A 14,379-nucleotide genomic window follows, 5' to 3' on the forward strand; every position below is an offset into this window, starting at 1 on the left:
GTTACCTGTCCAAAACAGGTGACTAACAGGGGGTAAGGGAGGAGCCTTCCCTTTGGGCAGGAGCTTTGACCAAGCCTCAGGGGGGGAACAGAGGCTTGCACCCACCCTTCTCCACACTGCACCATGCATGTCTTTTATTCTACCCCTGACTTGATCAGGGAGGGCTGACCCAGGCCTTTGAGCAAAGGAAAGGTGATGCCCCTCCTACCCAGCCTCACCACAGAGTTCATGCCACTGCAGCACAGGTGTGCATCGTACACCATCAGCTCCACTGGCACAAAATTATCGATTCAAAGGGCAGAAGTTAACTGTACCCACAGTGCTGTAAGCAGGAACTCACTGTAGAGCCAGAGCAGCTGGAACCCCTTCCCCAGGGCTCTGCTGTGGCAGGGGCACAGGCAGAAAGCATTGGCACAGACATGCTAGAGGCAGAGTTTATTACACTACGCAGGCTAAGAACCCTGGGCAAGACCCCACACGGGTAAGAATTGAACCAGCTCTTTATCAAAAAGTTAATACTATAGTCAACCCCATTCTCCTTTGGTCATTACAAAGCAAGAGAAATATTAAAAGAAAGATATTTATACACAGAGGGAAGCTGAAGAGATTCTGTCCAGCCCTTCCTCCCCACCCCACTCCCAGCACATTCACGTGCCCCGTCTTCTGGCTGTCAGGAGCAGCAGAGTATCAAATCTTCGCAAGATGTCAGGTTGTTGGGGTTTTATTATTATTGTCATCAATAAAAGCAATAATTACTGAGAGCTGCCATTCCTGTTCCTCCCCAGGGAGGGCGAAGGGGCAACACCAGCTCCCCTCCCTCTCTGCCCTCCAAGTGTAGGGGATGGCTGTGTACACATGTGTGAGGACGTGTACACACTTCCTCTCGCCAGTGCACGCACACAGCACAGCTGGCACAGGCGATGTGGTCTCTGATCCCTCCTTTGTACACAGTCTTTTAAAAAAAATATTGTATTATAATAATAATATGAATTTCTCTTTCCATTTTGTATCTTCTGGAAAAGTGTCAATCGTCCGTGAGGTCCTGCACAAAGAGGACTTCCGTGTGGCTGAGTCCGGCCTCCTGCAGCGTAGGTGGGTTGGGCCACTCCTCTGTAGGGAGGCAGGGCAGGACACGGCGAGGGAAGTTGGCCTCAATCTGGAACTTTTCAGGGCTTTCTTTCAAGGAGAACAAGAAGTCATGGATCACCTGTGAAAGAAGAATAGAAATAACCACCAGCTGGAGGAGCAATGACACAGCCAGACTGCATCCATGGCATCTCACGGAGTGGGGGGGGTTACCAAATTGGCACCATCACTGCATTGTAGACACAAGAGCCATTTTCTTAATGTGCGTGAAACTGGACTTGTCACAGAGTACCTGGTGAGTCCAGTCACTGTTTCTGGCTCTTCCTACAACTTTATTTAAGAGGGAGCAACAAGAGTCTCAGCTTTTCAGAAGAAAAAAGTTTTTACATTTTTTTTCCTCTAATCTCTCTCTTCTAAGCTGGCAGGACCAGGCCCCAAGACATCCTCCTTACCCAGGAACAACTCTGCTGCTAAGGCTCTCAAGGAAAGGTCACCAGTTGGCAAAGTCCAATGGAACCACAGCTTTGCTGAGCCACCTAGAGAATCTCTTGGCTCTCTTTTACTCTAGGAAATCCATCAGCTCTGCCCCCCACTCACCGTCAAAGACTGTGTGAAGTGGAATCGCCGCTCCACTCTGGAATCGTTAGGCAGCTTGAAAATGATCTTAACACTCTCTGGGTCATCGGGATGTGGCTCAGGAGGAAGGCATTCAGACTTCCGCTCCTTCTCCTCCTGCAGCGTCTGCAAAGTAAGGAGCAAGCAGGAGCAATGGGCACGCACTGAACTGACCCTTACACTTGTCCCTTGCAGCACAGCTGCTCCAGGAGGCCCAGAGGACACTCAAGCCCTGAGTAAGACAAGCAGCTCCAATCTGAGAGGAAAGCCCTGCTGCAGTGTGAGCGTCCAACAGGGCACAGCAGCCTCTCCGGCAGTCAGTTTGCTCTCACCTGTCGTCGTCTCTCCTCTGCTAGTTTTTGCTGCTGCACTTCCTCCTCCTTCTTCTTCTTCCTCTCCCGTTCCTCCTTCTTCTTGCGCTCCTTTTCCTGGTCCGCACGCAAGGATGCCAGATATGCCTCATCCTGCTGCTGTCTCAGGACTTGGGTTTGGTTCCTCTCTTCCCTACAAACATGAGCAGGGAACGGTCAGGGCTAGCAGGCCCCAAAGCAAAGGCACAGCAGGCTGATGGTAGACCTGACAGTGCAAGTACAGCCTCAAACTCACAGGGCCACACACATCAGGTAATGCCTCATTTAGAACACCACAAGCTCCTAAAAGGCAAGCTGAGTCTCTGCAGTCCCTAGCACACAAACTGTTTCCCTAGGTTGAGTGGAAATGAACCGAACACAAGATTTCTCACCCATTGCAGCCTGACAGGGTTCTGCCTCATACTTGAGACTGTTCATGGTTTTATCTCCTTCAGGTAATTCCTTGTGCATTTCAGAAACCAGAGGCATCAAAACATGTTACTGGGTCCCCCAGAGAGACCATGGGGCAGAGGAAGGGCAGGCAGAAGACCAGAAGGTGGCATCAACTTTGGACACAGACTGCAAGTTCCTACAGAGCTACCAGGGACTGGAGCTCGTGCTCGCAAGGCACCACCAGCAATGCAGTCGGAATTCAGGACAGCCAACGCAGGCAGCAACACTCGCCCACCGACTGGCTGCAGATGCCAGCTCTCCTGCCTGTAATGCCTTTGCTCCCTCTTGGCTCCTGCTGGCTATCGTCCAAGCTTTACCTGCAAAGCTCCAGCACACTGAGGGTGTGCTCCAGCTCCACAGAACAGTAGAGCACTCACACACCTTTTAGTAGTGGGCCTGTAACAACCAACACATGCAACCCCCTGGCTATAGGGTGGCCTGAATTTATGGACCAATGATCCCACGGGAAAAAGCAGAGCCCATGGGCTATGTTACAGAACAGGAGATGCTGACCTACCTGCCTACACACAGTGTCTGGAGGGGGAAGGGGGCAGAGCAGAGCCTGCCTCCACAAGGTCTGCGTTACTGGGGCTCAGGGCCATTCATACCTTTCCAGGCGTTCAGACACCAGGTACGTCTGGTTGGCATCCATGATGAACATCAGTTGATTAATGAGGTCATCAGCCTGGATGAGGCCTTCTAACCGCCCAACTACCGTCATTCTGCGATCCTTCAGCATAATCACAGCCAGGAATGGGTACGTGTTCTCTCGCAGAGCCTGGGAGACTGGGAAACAGGCACAAACATCACCATGACTGCCGCATCCAGAAGGGCCAACAAGCAGTGCTGCGCAAGCGCTTTCCATCACCAAGGGCCTAGGAAAGCTGCTTCCACAGCCACCATCTCTTCCAAGGCAGCAAAGGCCTCAGGCTCCATTTTGTCAAACTAAACCTTATACATTAGCAAAGGGAGGAAGTGGCTTGGAGCACTGAGACCAAGGGGAAAAAAACAAGCTTCCAAGTAACCAAAAACATTCTTGAACTCAGGCACAAAGTAAATTGCTCTGAATGTCCATCCAGAATGGGCCAAAATGCCCTGGCTTTAAACTGCAGGAAGAGAAACACAGGTTATGCACAGGGAAACACTTGCTAATATTAAAGATGGCCAGACTCTGGAAGATACTGTCATAGAGCGTCCATCCTGGACATTTCAGAACACAATCAAGTTGTTTCTGACAGAGGCAGGCTCTGTCTTGAGGTGACTGAAGCAGATCAGGGGCTTTTAAGTTAATGGTCACCTGTGACTGCTGACCACCTCCTCCTTAAAACATGCACAGCACACCATACAACTTGGATCCATCATCACCAATGGAGCCCTCCAAACTAAATCAGAGCACCCCGTGGATTAAATGAAAGGCTACGATCCCTTCCAGCTCTGCTTCCTAGGCTGTGACTCCAAAGCATTACAGCAATGAAACAGCAATAAGTAAAGAATGCCTCCTTAAAAAGCCATCCTTTCAAGGTGTCAATAGCTGGTAGCTGAAATACGAAGCCAGGAATGACAAATTTAGTACCAGAATTCCTGCCATGAAATAGGAAGAGTCAGAAGTGACATACAAAGCACAACACAACTTTGGGAAAAGGCTCCATTTGCAGCAAAACCCTACCAACATGCTGGCAGGACCAGTATCAACAGGTCTGGAAAGACAGTACTTTAAAGGACGTCACTGTGGACTTTCCAGGAGGCAGAGAGACTGGGTGTAGAGTACAGAGGACTGCCTCAGAAAGGGAAAGAATGCACCTAACAAGTTGCTCCTGGCCTCAGGCATAATACAAGCCAGATGTTAAGCACACAGCTAGTTAGATACCTGTTTCTGCACCCACTTTAACCCTCCGCGCACACCCACCAACTCCCATGACCAAGGCACTGAAAGCAGCTCGAATGCCCAGAGCAAAGAGCATGGAACTAGGACTGCCCAGAAACATACGGAACAGTGGAGGTAAAGACCAGAAGGTATTTCCCTGGCATCCAAACAGGCCTCCGAGATATCACACAGAAACCAACACATTTCCCCATGCAATCCTGCAATCTCTTGTCTGCTTGCACAAAAACAGTGTTTCACACACACAAATTTATCAGAGCATTTGGCTTGTTCCAGAGACAGAAGGGGATAGGTAAAGCCCAGGAGGGACACACTCACCTCTGTATCCCTCTGGTTTATTGGTTGAGCAAGCCCAGAAGAGCATTCTAGTGTTTATGAGGGTGATCACCTCAGGTACGCACAGTGTATTGCTAGGGGATGAGAAGAGATCGTGTGAATGAAGCTGCATTTAAAGTGCAAGGATAACGATTTGGAAAACTGTCCTACCTACCGGCAGAATTCATCTGTGTCTTGGTGGTCATCTCCATGAAGATAAACTAACAGGAAGCGCAGCTCCCGCTTGGCATCATTCAGTGCCTTGGCATAAGAGCAGAGGAAGTAAAGTTACAGGTTCTCTACGCAAGGGGAAAACAGCACCCACAAGACTCGTGTGATGCGGCTCAGCAACATTTACCTGGGCTGTTACTCTGCCTCTAGCACGGTTTTAATGAAGCAGCAGTGGAGGATGAACCTGTCACCTTCTGACTAAGCCCTCATTTAAGGGGGCTACAATGGTGTTCTTTCACACTCCTTTCAGGATGCAGCTTTGGAGAACACCGAGCTCAGAGCAAAGCCAGGTAGGCAACTGACACCCCCACTGCCCCGCCAGACTCAGCTGGCAGCGAAAAGCCCTCCTCCATCCCTCAGACTCAGAGCAGCCAAGGCTGAGTTTTCCACTCTAGCCTGTACAGGACACAAACTTCAGACCACATCAAATGAAAACAGTACTAGACAAAGATAACAATGCTGCAGGCCCCAACAAAACAAGAAAACAACAATAAAAAAATCTTTTTGCATCTACAGTCTCTGGATTCCACCCACCCAAGAGCATTTCTTAACAAGACCACAGGATAACTGTACAATAGGTTCCCTGTTTTACTGGCACTGTGTTTTGGTAGCCTTAACCATTCTGCGGTTTTTTTAAAGTTTGGAATCCAACCAGCCTAGAGGAGCTGTGGAGGTGGTGAGCTCCATCGCTGTGCAGTGTGGAGCAGATACAGACTCCACATTCGTTACTGGCACTCAGGAAGCAGCACTGATCCAACTGTCTGCTGGGACGCACTGTGGAAGGCCTTTCCCTTGGCTAGGCTGAGAGAAGCTGCAGAAGAGGCAGTACCCATTGGGACGTCCCTCTAACATATGGAACTCTCACCTCCCATTATTTCTTCAGATCTCATCAGCTCCCTCTCTCAATTTTGAGGTCCTGCAACAAGCTCTAGAGTTGCATTTTAATACAAGCCCAGGCAGTCAATCCCAACTTGGTGAACAGAAGGACAGACTCTGGCACACCACATCAGTTTATGAAAACAAAGGTAGGATTACAAAGAATAGCTGTTGGCTACAGAGCCATACAGACGGTTGAGGAACAGTCAGAGCAGCTTTGCCTTCCAACTTGGCAGGCTTGCTGTTATCATCAAGCCTGGCAGACACTGGTTTTCCAATACACGTGTTCACTAGCCCTCCACTACCCTGTTAGAGAGTTTGGGGACAAACACTGGGCTTTTGGATGAAAAGTGATTGTCATGTAGGCCCTGATACCTTCTGGCAAAACCCCCACTCTCCATCTCCCCAGTATCTATGCACCAACATGTGACACTGACCTGGCTGTAAGTTCCCTGGTAGAAGACAGGGTGTATCCTCCCATATTTTTCCTCAAACATATGAATAAACGAAATAATGTCACCCACCGGGTCAGTGACCCTACTACGAGGATCAGGGCGTATAAAACGCAGCGCAAACCTAGGAAAGAAGCAAAGGACACTGGAAATCCAGCTCACTGACATTCTGAAGAACAGGTTTTCTTTCCCACAGTCACTGGCATTCATAAGGAGGAAAAAAGCCACAGCTGAGACCCTTGAACATTTATAATCACAACCTAAACTGCCACCTGCTCCAAACTGATACCATTGCCACAGAAACCCCCCATGCAAGTATTATCTTGTGTCAGGCATCAGCAAGTATCTTTATTCTGTGTGATTAACAGTTTCAGCTTCCTCTGAAGCATCAGGCATAAGCCACAACAGTATGAGGTTTGAGGAATTTAGTCAAAGGCAGGCCGTTAAAAGCCACAGTTTTGTCCAGATAACTTTGAAAACTGCTTTTCTGCTATTCCAAGACTAATAATTCCAGATTGCAAAGAGCTGCAGAAAGAGAACGTTACGCTAGGATTCCAATGAAAAAAGAAACAGTTGTTCATCTGAGGCTGAAAAAGCGTAACTGCAAGGCAGGTATCAGCCTTGTGTAGTTCTATTAATGTGCAGAAGTTACACTGAACTTTGGCAAAGCCTTTAAGGGGAAAAAAAAAAGTAGTAATACAACAGGGGAAACTGCCAAAACAATGCAGATGGCAGGACTGCTGGATATTCAACACCTTTCAACATTCCCTTTTCTATCAATGCTGTAAGGAGGCAAGAAGAACTAGCCCTGCGGGGCAGCAAAGGAAGAATAGGCAACAGACACCAAAGGGCAAATAGCAGAGGTGTTTGGAGTTTAGGTTTTGCCAAGTAACATACAGGGATTAGGGCAGGTTAGCCTGCAGCCCAGCCCAATGGGACATGATTCTGATCAAGTTGTTTGTCCAAGAACACCAGACAGTTTGACACTGTGTTTTGCGTCCCCTTTGAATGGCACTCAAACTGTAAAGATGCGTGGAATAAGAACTCCAATTAAATATTTAATTTCTAGAGCTGCACGGTGCTAATTTTCTCTGCAGTAACATTGCTTTCTTACTAAACAGTGTAGGAATTTTACAAGGCTACAGCTAAAGCCAGCTGAACAAATAAATGGAAAAATCTGCCATTAGACTTAAAGATCCAAGTGACAGAGGTACAGCCAAATCTAAGCTGGAGTATGCTTTGATGCAGTCAATACATGAGTCAGCACAAAAAAGTACTTACCTAAATATATCAAGCAATGTGTAATAGGTAAATCGGAATGGAAGCATTATGAAGTAGTAACCCCATCCTAATAGGCCCTGCAATTACAAACAAAGAATTAGAATAGTCTCCACCCCAGGAACAGGCCTGCTAAAGCAAAGAACCCACCAGCATAGAGCATATACGCATGCACAGAAGTACCAGTGCTCTAACCACCGCAGAAGCAGCTCAGCAACATTTCATGGCTTCGGACACGCCAAATCAAATTCAAGTGACTGACGTGGTTCATTCAGAATTAAATGTGACATATCTGAAAACTGGCATCAGTGACTATTCAAGCAGCAATGCTTCTGCTCTCTGCTAGTTTTCTTAACTGCACAAAGGGATTAACAGCACTGAATCCTACAGGTGCTCATGCAAATTTGTTTGTGAAACATTAACCCAACTAACTGACACTGTATTCAAGTTAAAATACATTTTAGGGGGGGATCTAAAAAGAAAACAGAATTATCACTCTGCCACAGGGAGGGGACAGTCCTTTGTTCCAACTGAACTGATCGAAAAGCTTTACTATACCACAGTCAAGACATTCTATGACACAAAGGTCGTCTCATACTGTGAATCACACCATGGACAAAATATCCACAGTACTAATAGAGGCTGAAGGAATAGCTCTACATTTTGTTTTCAGTAGATAAAATATTCAGAAAGGAGATAACAGCATAGGAAGAAAACAATTCCTTCCCCTGCTTGCATGTTCTGTTGTTCACAAGGAGTCACCCAAGAAGCAGGACAAAATCCGCTGTAAGATAACTTGCCCTTGGCTGTGGCCTTGAGACAACGTAGCTGTAGATCCTGTGGTCGGCTGTATTGACCTGCAATGGCCGCGATGGAGGAGGATTAAAGACACTTGGGACACCTTCTTGCTCATTCAGTCGGTCCTGTACAGCTGCCTTTGACACAAGAAAGAGCAAAGGGAGGTTGCAAACATGTAAGGATGGCACAATAGATATTTTTTGCACTTTGGACACTAACAGTAGGTATGATTTGTCCACAGCCCCTGCGCAGTGGGTAAGCAGAACTCCTTATATGCTGTAACTGCCAGTACTCTCCTGTACAGAAAGCCTTCTCCATGGCAGCCTCCACACATGCACTACGAGAAGTTCCAAATTGCACCAGTCAAGTGATTGTTCACAGCCGAACAAGTCTGCTGCGTACTGCTGAAACCAGCTCTCCAGATGTATCAAGATACTGTTAGAAAGAGCTACTGGTGTAAATTCAGGGGCTGACAGGTTAAATCTTACTTGTAAGGCCTCCCTCCCTGCAGAGTACTCCGTTTAATCTGGGTACTTAGAAACCGCTACAAATCTTATTTGTGGTGGTACCTCTATATTCCAGTTGTGCTGCTCCAGTGTGTGACGACATTGGTCCATGGACTCTATGCCAGTCAAGTCCTAAAGAAGGAAAATAAAAGCAGATAAGTGCCAGGCAAGTACTCTATTTTTACTGTTCTTTGCAACATGTGAGCACAGACAAGAGTTATCACAATACTCTTTTTTTTTTTTCAAAGTGCTCTGCTCTCAGTTAAGAGCAGACCTTCCTAAGCCAAGCCAAATCCATAAACACATAGGAGGCCTCAAACAGGCATTTGCACTCTTAGCCAATTCTCAGCAGTGCCCAAGGTCTGTTATTACAACTACACTCAGTCCAGCCAAGAATCTAAGATAATATTGCCCACAAGTTTCATTCTGGAGGGATATGCCAGGCCAATGCCCTCAATTGCCTCAAAGCATCAACTTAAAAGACAGACAAAGCATTTCTGAACACCCGTGCTGACCATTACTTCACTCGCTGCAAGCGCAAACAGAGACTAAAACCAAAATGAGCCAGGCACTAATGAAGGTAGTGTTTTCCAGCATCACGGGGGATTCTACAACTAAAAAAAAAATAATCCAGTCCAACACAGACAGGACCTGAAACAGTAAAACAGTCCAAACACCTGGCAGACCTCAAGGCCACTGGGCTCTCGCATCAATGTTTGGGAAGGCGTATCTTAACCCTCTGCCAATCAGAACCGCACAAGAGATCAAACAACAGTATTTGTTATTACAAGAAGCCACATCAGCACCTCCTGAATAGAGACAAATCTTTGCTGAAGTGAACGTCCCTGTCCCTGTGCCACAGAAACACATCTCCCCCCACACCCCTCGCTGCAAGGTGCGGAACAGACATTTCAGGGTTGTATACCGCACCTACCACCACAGAGCAGAAGCGTGCACTTTCACAGGAAAGCATAAAGCCACAAATGTGCTGCTGCTACCCTTTTAACAATCCATTAACAATGCTGGCAGTTTTGAAGGAAACAATTGTTATTTTAAAATTAAAAGGAGTAAAAAGTTTTTTCTATAACTGGGCTACAGAATGCCAAGAAAAGAGTTATACCTTCAGAAACAAATGTCTAGCTTGGATACAAGATAGCAGAAGCAATTACAATAATTGTCACAAACAGTGTAACAAATTCAACATTAAAATGTGCTGGTGATATAAAGAGACTGTTGAAATATGACAGTTTCTCCAGTAAGGTCATTCTTGACAAGAAAACTCCACAGATTCTTAATGCTTCATGATTTCACCCGATGGATTTCTCTCCAGACACCTCCCCAGCCAGCTGCAGTAACACTACAGAGGGGACATCTCCCTCAGTAGCTCAGGAGCCAAGAAGTGACACAGGCTGCTTCCCCACTGGACTGCTGCACACTGTGACAGGTAGGGTGTGAGCTGAACTGCACAAGAGCCTTGCCCATCTTCTGCTGTTGGTTCCATGCACTCTTCCCTGCAGCACCCGAGAAGACCTCGGCCACCCAGGAGTTCAGCAAAAACCAGGGAACTTTAGCTCCCTGTGTCTGTCACCCAGCAGAGCACGGTTTTTCTGCAGGAAGCAGCCTATGATGACTGCGAACACAGAGCAGGGGCTTGATATAAATCCTTGTGTGCAGTTTCTATTACATCTCGTGATCCAATGCACTGTTAGCAATCCTAGTTAATTCTGCTCACCATCTCCCCCATTTCTTGCTTCATTTAAAAGCCCCTGGGGCAGTTTTGACAAGTTCACCATTTAAGAATGCAGTGAAATGGGTTTTTACTGGAGAACGATGGTGCAGCTATTCCCTTCCCCCTGCCCCCATTCATACATTCCACATGTTATTTCCACCCGAGTCACACTGCAGACAAATGCCCTATTCAATCTCTGGGCTCACTTCAAACTTTGAGCATTTCTTGCCTTCTTTCTCATGAAGTCTCCACAGATCTCTAGTTTCTCCCCAATCGACAAAAGACATTGTTTCATTCTGCTGTACAGCACCACACTTCAAAGTCTGTTCAAAGCATTGCCGACATTAACTGTATGACTGCAGTTGCACTTCAAGTCACTGCCCAGTGGTGTATAAGTATTTATTAGGGAGCACTATAGAAGTGAATTTTATAGAAGAAATGGAGCTCAGCGAATTCAGCTGTTGCTGCCTTCATTTATCACTCATCTTCATGATTTAGTGTTTAACTATCTTTCTTTAAGATGTGCTTCACCGAGTAAAATCTAGGTTTTGTATTCTGATTTTTACCCCAAACTCCTAGAGAAGGCACTTCATTGTCCTTTTAGGACATCTTAAAAGGCACCTGCAATTTACTCTATTTGTTGGAGTCACAATGTGTGTATTTCAAAGCCTTTAAAGTCTTCTGATCACCATTCCTTAACACTCTGGAAATTTTGCTGTTTGCAAAGTTTACAAGACCTGGAAACTCATTCACACCTTTGTCTCTAAACATCTGGATTATTGCACAGCACCAATATCAGGGCTTCAGGTCTGAACATTCCTCCTTTTTAAGTTATGCAAAATCCTGTAGCAGTTTTAGGTCAGAAAGCACCAAAGTAACAGCTGTGCAGAACTATCAATAAGCATTTAGTGAGCACTGAATCACTGCAGCATTTGCAAGACCTACTGAGCTCCAAGCTCCACAGACTGAGCTGGCTAACTTCACCCTTTCCCGACCATCGTTAGAGCAACCGGCATGCTGCTGGTCAGATCTGAGGGTCTTCTACAACAGCACTTCTCTGTGGGGGTAAATGTACATTTTTTTTCTTAGCATCTTGATACAGACACTCTCAACACAAAACAGAAGTGACAAAACCACCCCAGCAGTGCTGTCCCTAGTGCTCCCACCACCCTTCTGATCAATGAAGCTGCACTATGAAACATTGCAGGGAAAAGAAATTGCCTGTTGTAAAGGCAGCTTTAAAAACTGACCACCTTTTTGAACGTTACTTTGGCATGCTCCATAAGACAGACACTCTACAATTTGGAAGACATGTTCAGAACAACTTGACTCAACGTAAGGAACCACAGGAAGACAGTTCAACTGTCAGTTTAGACAATACTGGCTGGTAAACACCGATACTGTTCATTACCACTCCCAACGACCATTTATACTGTTATCTCAGAACCTTCTACAGCTACTGCTTCACCTTAGTCACAGCGACAGATTAGAAACTGGGAACACCACATCATTTCCACTGCACCAGTTGTATCTCATGGCTAGCTGCAAACTGCAGTATTCACATGTTCTTAGCATCCTTAAGGCTAAGAGAACAAACACTATCTCCAAACCAGTCACTAACTACTAGTTTCCTACTCACCGCAGCCTCTCATTAGCTGCCTCAGAGAGCAAACAGCTTACACATAGTAATAAAAACATAAGCCCCCCATTAAAAATAAAATTAATCTCACTAAACTAGCACCCTCAAACCTTCAAATAAATGTAGATCCAAGCTAAAGACAGTGAATAATATTTAGAAAACAAAATATTCAGTACCACAAAAGCCAAGAAAGGTCAATGTTGCCTTCTCAAACAATTCAGAGCACTGTCCTGAAACATACTGAAGCTGCTGTTGAATACAATTATTTGCATCTCTCACCTTTGAGACTGCTCAGAATGCTAAAGTCTTCTCAATACTGAAGTAGTGGAAAGTGCAATTCCATGCGGACAAAGGTTGTAAACTCGACTTACGAAATTGTTCCCTCTACAGATACGCCAGTATGTTGAAACACAGCAAGAGAGATGCAAATCCAAAGGACTGTAACTGGCACTGCTCTTAATTCCCAACCCACTGCCAAATTCCAGAGAATTACGTTTCCAAGGGTAAAGAACATCTGACTTCGGACAGCAAAAAGCCTTTACTGAGAGAGTTTCTCTTTGCAGATTACAGCAAATGTCTTTACGAGGGTTATGATCAATACGCAATGCACTGAGCAGGAAAGATGCCTGGAGCTTCTTGTTTCCTCCTTCCTCTTTAAATGAGAGATGTTTTCATTCCTGAGCATTTTGTTTTCCCCAGATGAAGTAAAAGATGGTATCATGAGTGCTAACTTTTTCTTTTGTGAATAACACTCCATCACTTTATATTAGCATATTATAACTACATTAGACACCAGCCCAAGCGTAATGGGCACAGATCAATAACAAGATTCTACAAAAGCTGCTTTGGTGTTTCTTCCATCTCCCAAATGGAACTGTATCTCCACAGCTTGCTTAAGCTGCTCACATCAAGTTTCTCTACAGATGTCAAGACAGCCAAGTCTTGACAGATGAAAAATTTAGATGCTTTTATTCATTTACATTAGCCAATGCTTCAGCAGTAAATGGTAGGCTGAAAGCACGCAACAGTGCTTTGTTGCTTTTTATTTCAGGTTTATCCCAATTATCTCTCCATACGGGTACTTTTTTTTTTTACTCCATTAACCTGCCATAGCAGGCTGGCAGACAACTCTCCTATTCCAGCCCTGTCCATAGGAAGAAAGATGCTACTTCCACCATTCTGCCAGCTGAGCTGCTTATAGGAGCACTATCACAACACACCAAGAAAACATCAGTGGAATTAATGCAAAACATGTATTTAAGCTGTAGCTCTGACAGCTTGGGCCACAAACAGGACAGCAGGCATTCATCCATCTACCTTGGAAGGAGCACTTTCCAGCACAAGTAGGATAAACAGTGTAGGGCAACAGCACCTTCAGCCAGAACAGCTGTTTGCTGGGTGAATGGCAGTCTACAGCTTTTGCTCAATGCTTCCCTTCTGGCTCTCCATGCAACTGTAACACTGCTGAGGGCCTTCTGCTATTGCTTACCCCGTTTTTGTTATCCCCACTCCCTTATTTCCTGCTCCACTCTCCTGCTTTATTCACATTGCAGTGGCATGCCACCTTCTGTGGAAGCACAACGCTCTGCCACCACAGAATATCGCACACATTTGTTATGACAATGCATCACACTTTAAATGTAAAGTTATATTTGAAAACACTTAAGAGTTCCCTGTGAAGACAGCGGGAATCCCTGAAAGGTTTACAAGCTAACTGTAGCAGTGTTTCACAGCAACAGCAATGGACAAATTATCTTAGTGAGACTTAGCCATCCTCTCCAAACAGCAAATGTTATTTAACAGAGTACAGCTAAAGGAAACAAGAAAAAAAGTGTTTTCCAGGTGGGCTGATTTACTCTATCTCACTTCAAATAAACAAGTAGGACCACACACCTGAGCCTCTTTCAGCCATGCATGAAGTACCAAAGGAAAAGGAATCACCAGCAAGGTCTGTCACCATCCCAGCGCTGGTGAAAAGCCTTCTGGACCACAGCTTTCACATCAGGGTCTGGACAGTACCTGTCTTCTAACTGAAAAATTTCTCCCATAATAGCCTAAGGAGCATTTCCCTCCACTTCACACCAGGGCTCAACAGGAAGCTGGACTAAAACCTGAATCTCTCCTTCCCCTTCAGCCCCCAGCCTGCAGTCCATGGCAACACCAGGTAGC

At 45.9% G+C, this 14,379-nt stretch overlaps 1 protein-coding gene across 1 annotated transcript; it reads right to left on the reverse strand.

Moving 5' to 3' along the window:
• Window positions 1-420: 420 nt before the first annotated feature.
• On the reverse strand, window positions 421-8,976 carry FAF2 (Fas associated factor family member 2). The gene is made up of 10 exons (XM_010081742.1): window positions 8,906-8,976; window positions 8,339-8,473; window positions 7,542-7,618; window positions 6,246-6,384; window positions 4,877-4,962; window positions 4,705-4,796; window positions 3,113-3,290; window positions 2,034-2,205; window positions 1,684-1,827; window positions 421-1,207 (listed from the first exon to the last, which is right to left on the reverse strand). Exons 1-10 carry the CDS (start codon window positions 8,951-8,953, stop codon window positions 1,025-1,027), a joined length of 1,254 nt encoding a protein of 417 aa, XP_010080044.1. The 5' UTR covers window positions 8,954-8,976; the 3' UTR covers window positions 421-1,024.
• Window positions 8,977-14,379: the final 5,403 nt, after the last annotated feature.

Source organism: Pterocles gutturalis, unplaced genomic scaffold (genome assembly GCF_000699245.1).
Source record: "Pterocles gutturalis isolate BGI_N339 unplaced genomic scaffold, ASM69924v1 scaffold48124, whole genome shotgun sequence".
In the NCBI taxonomy this organism is placed as follows: domain Eukaryota; kingdom Metazoa; phylum Chordata; class Aves; order Pterocliformes; family Pteroclidae; genus Pterocles; species Pterocles gutturalis.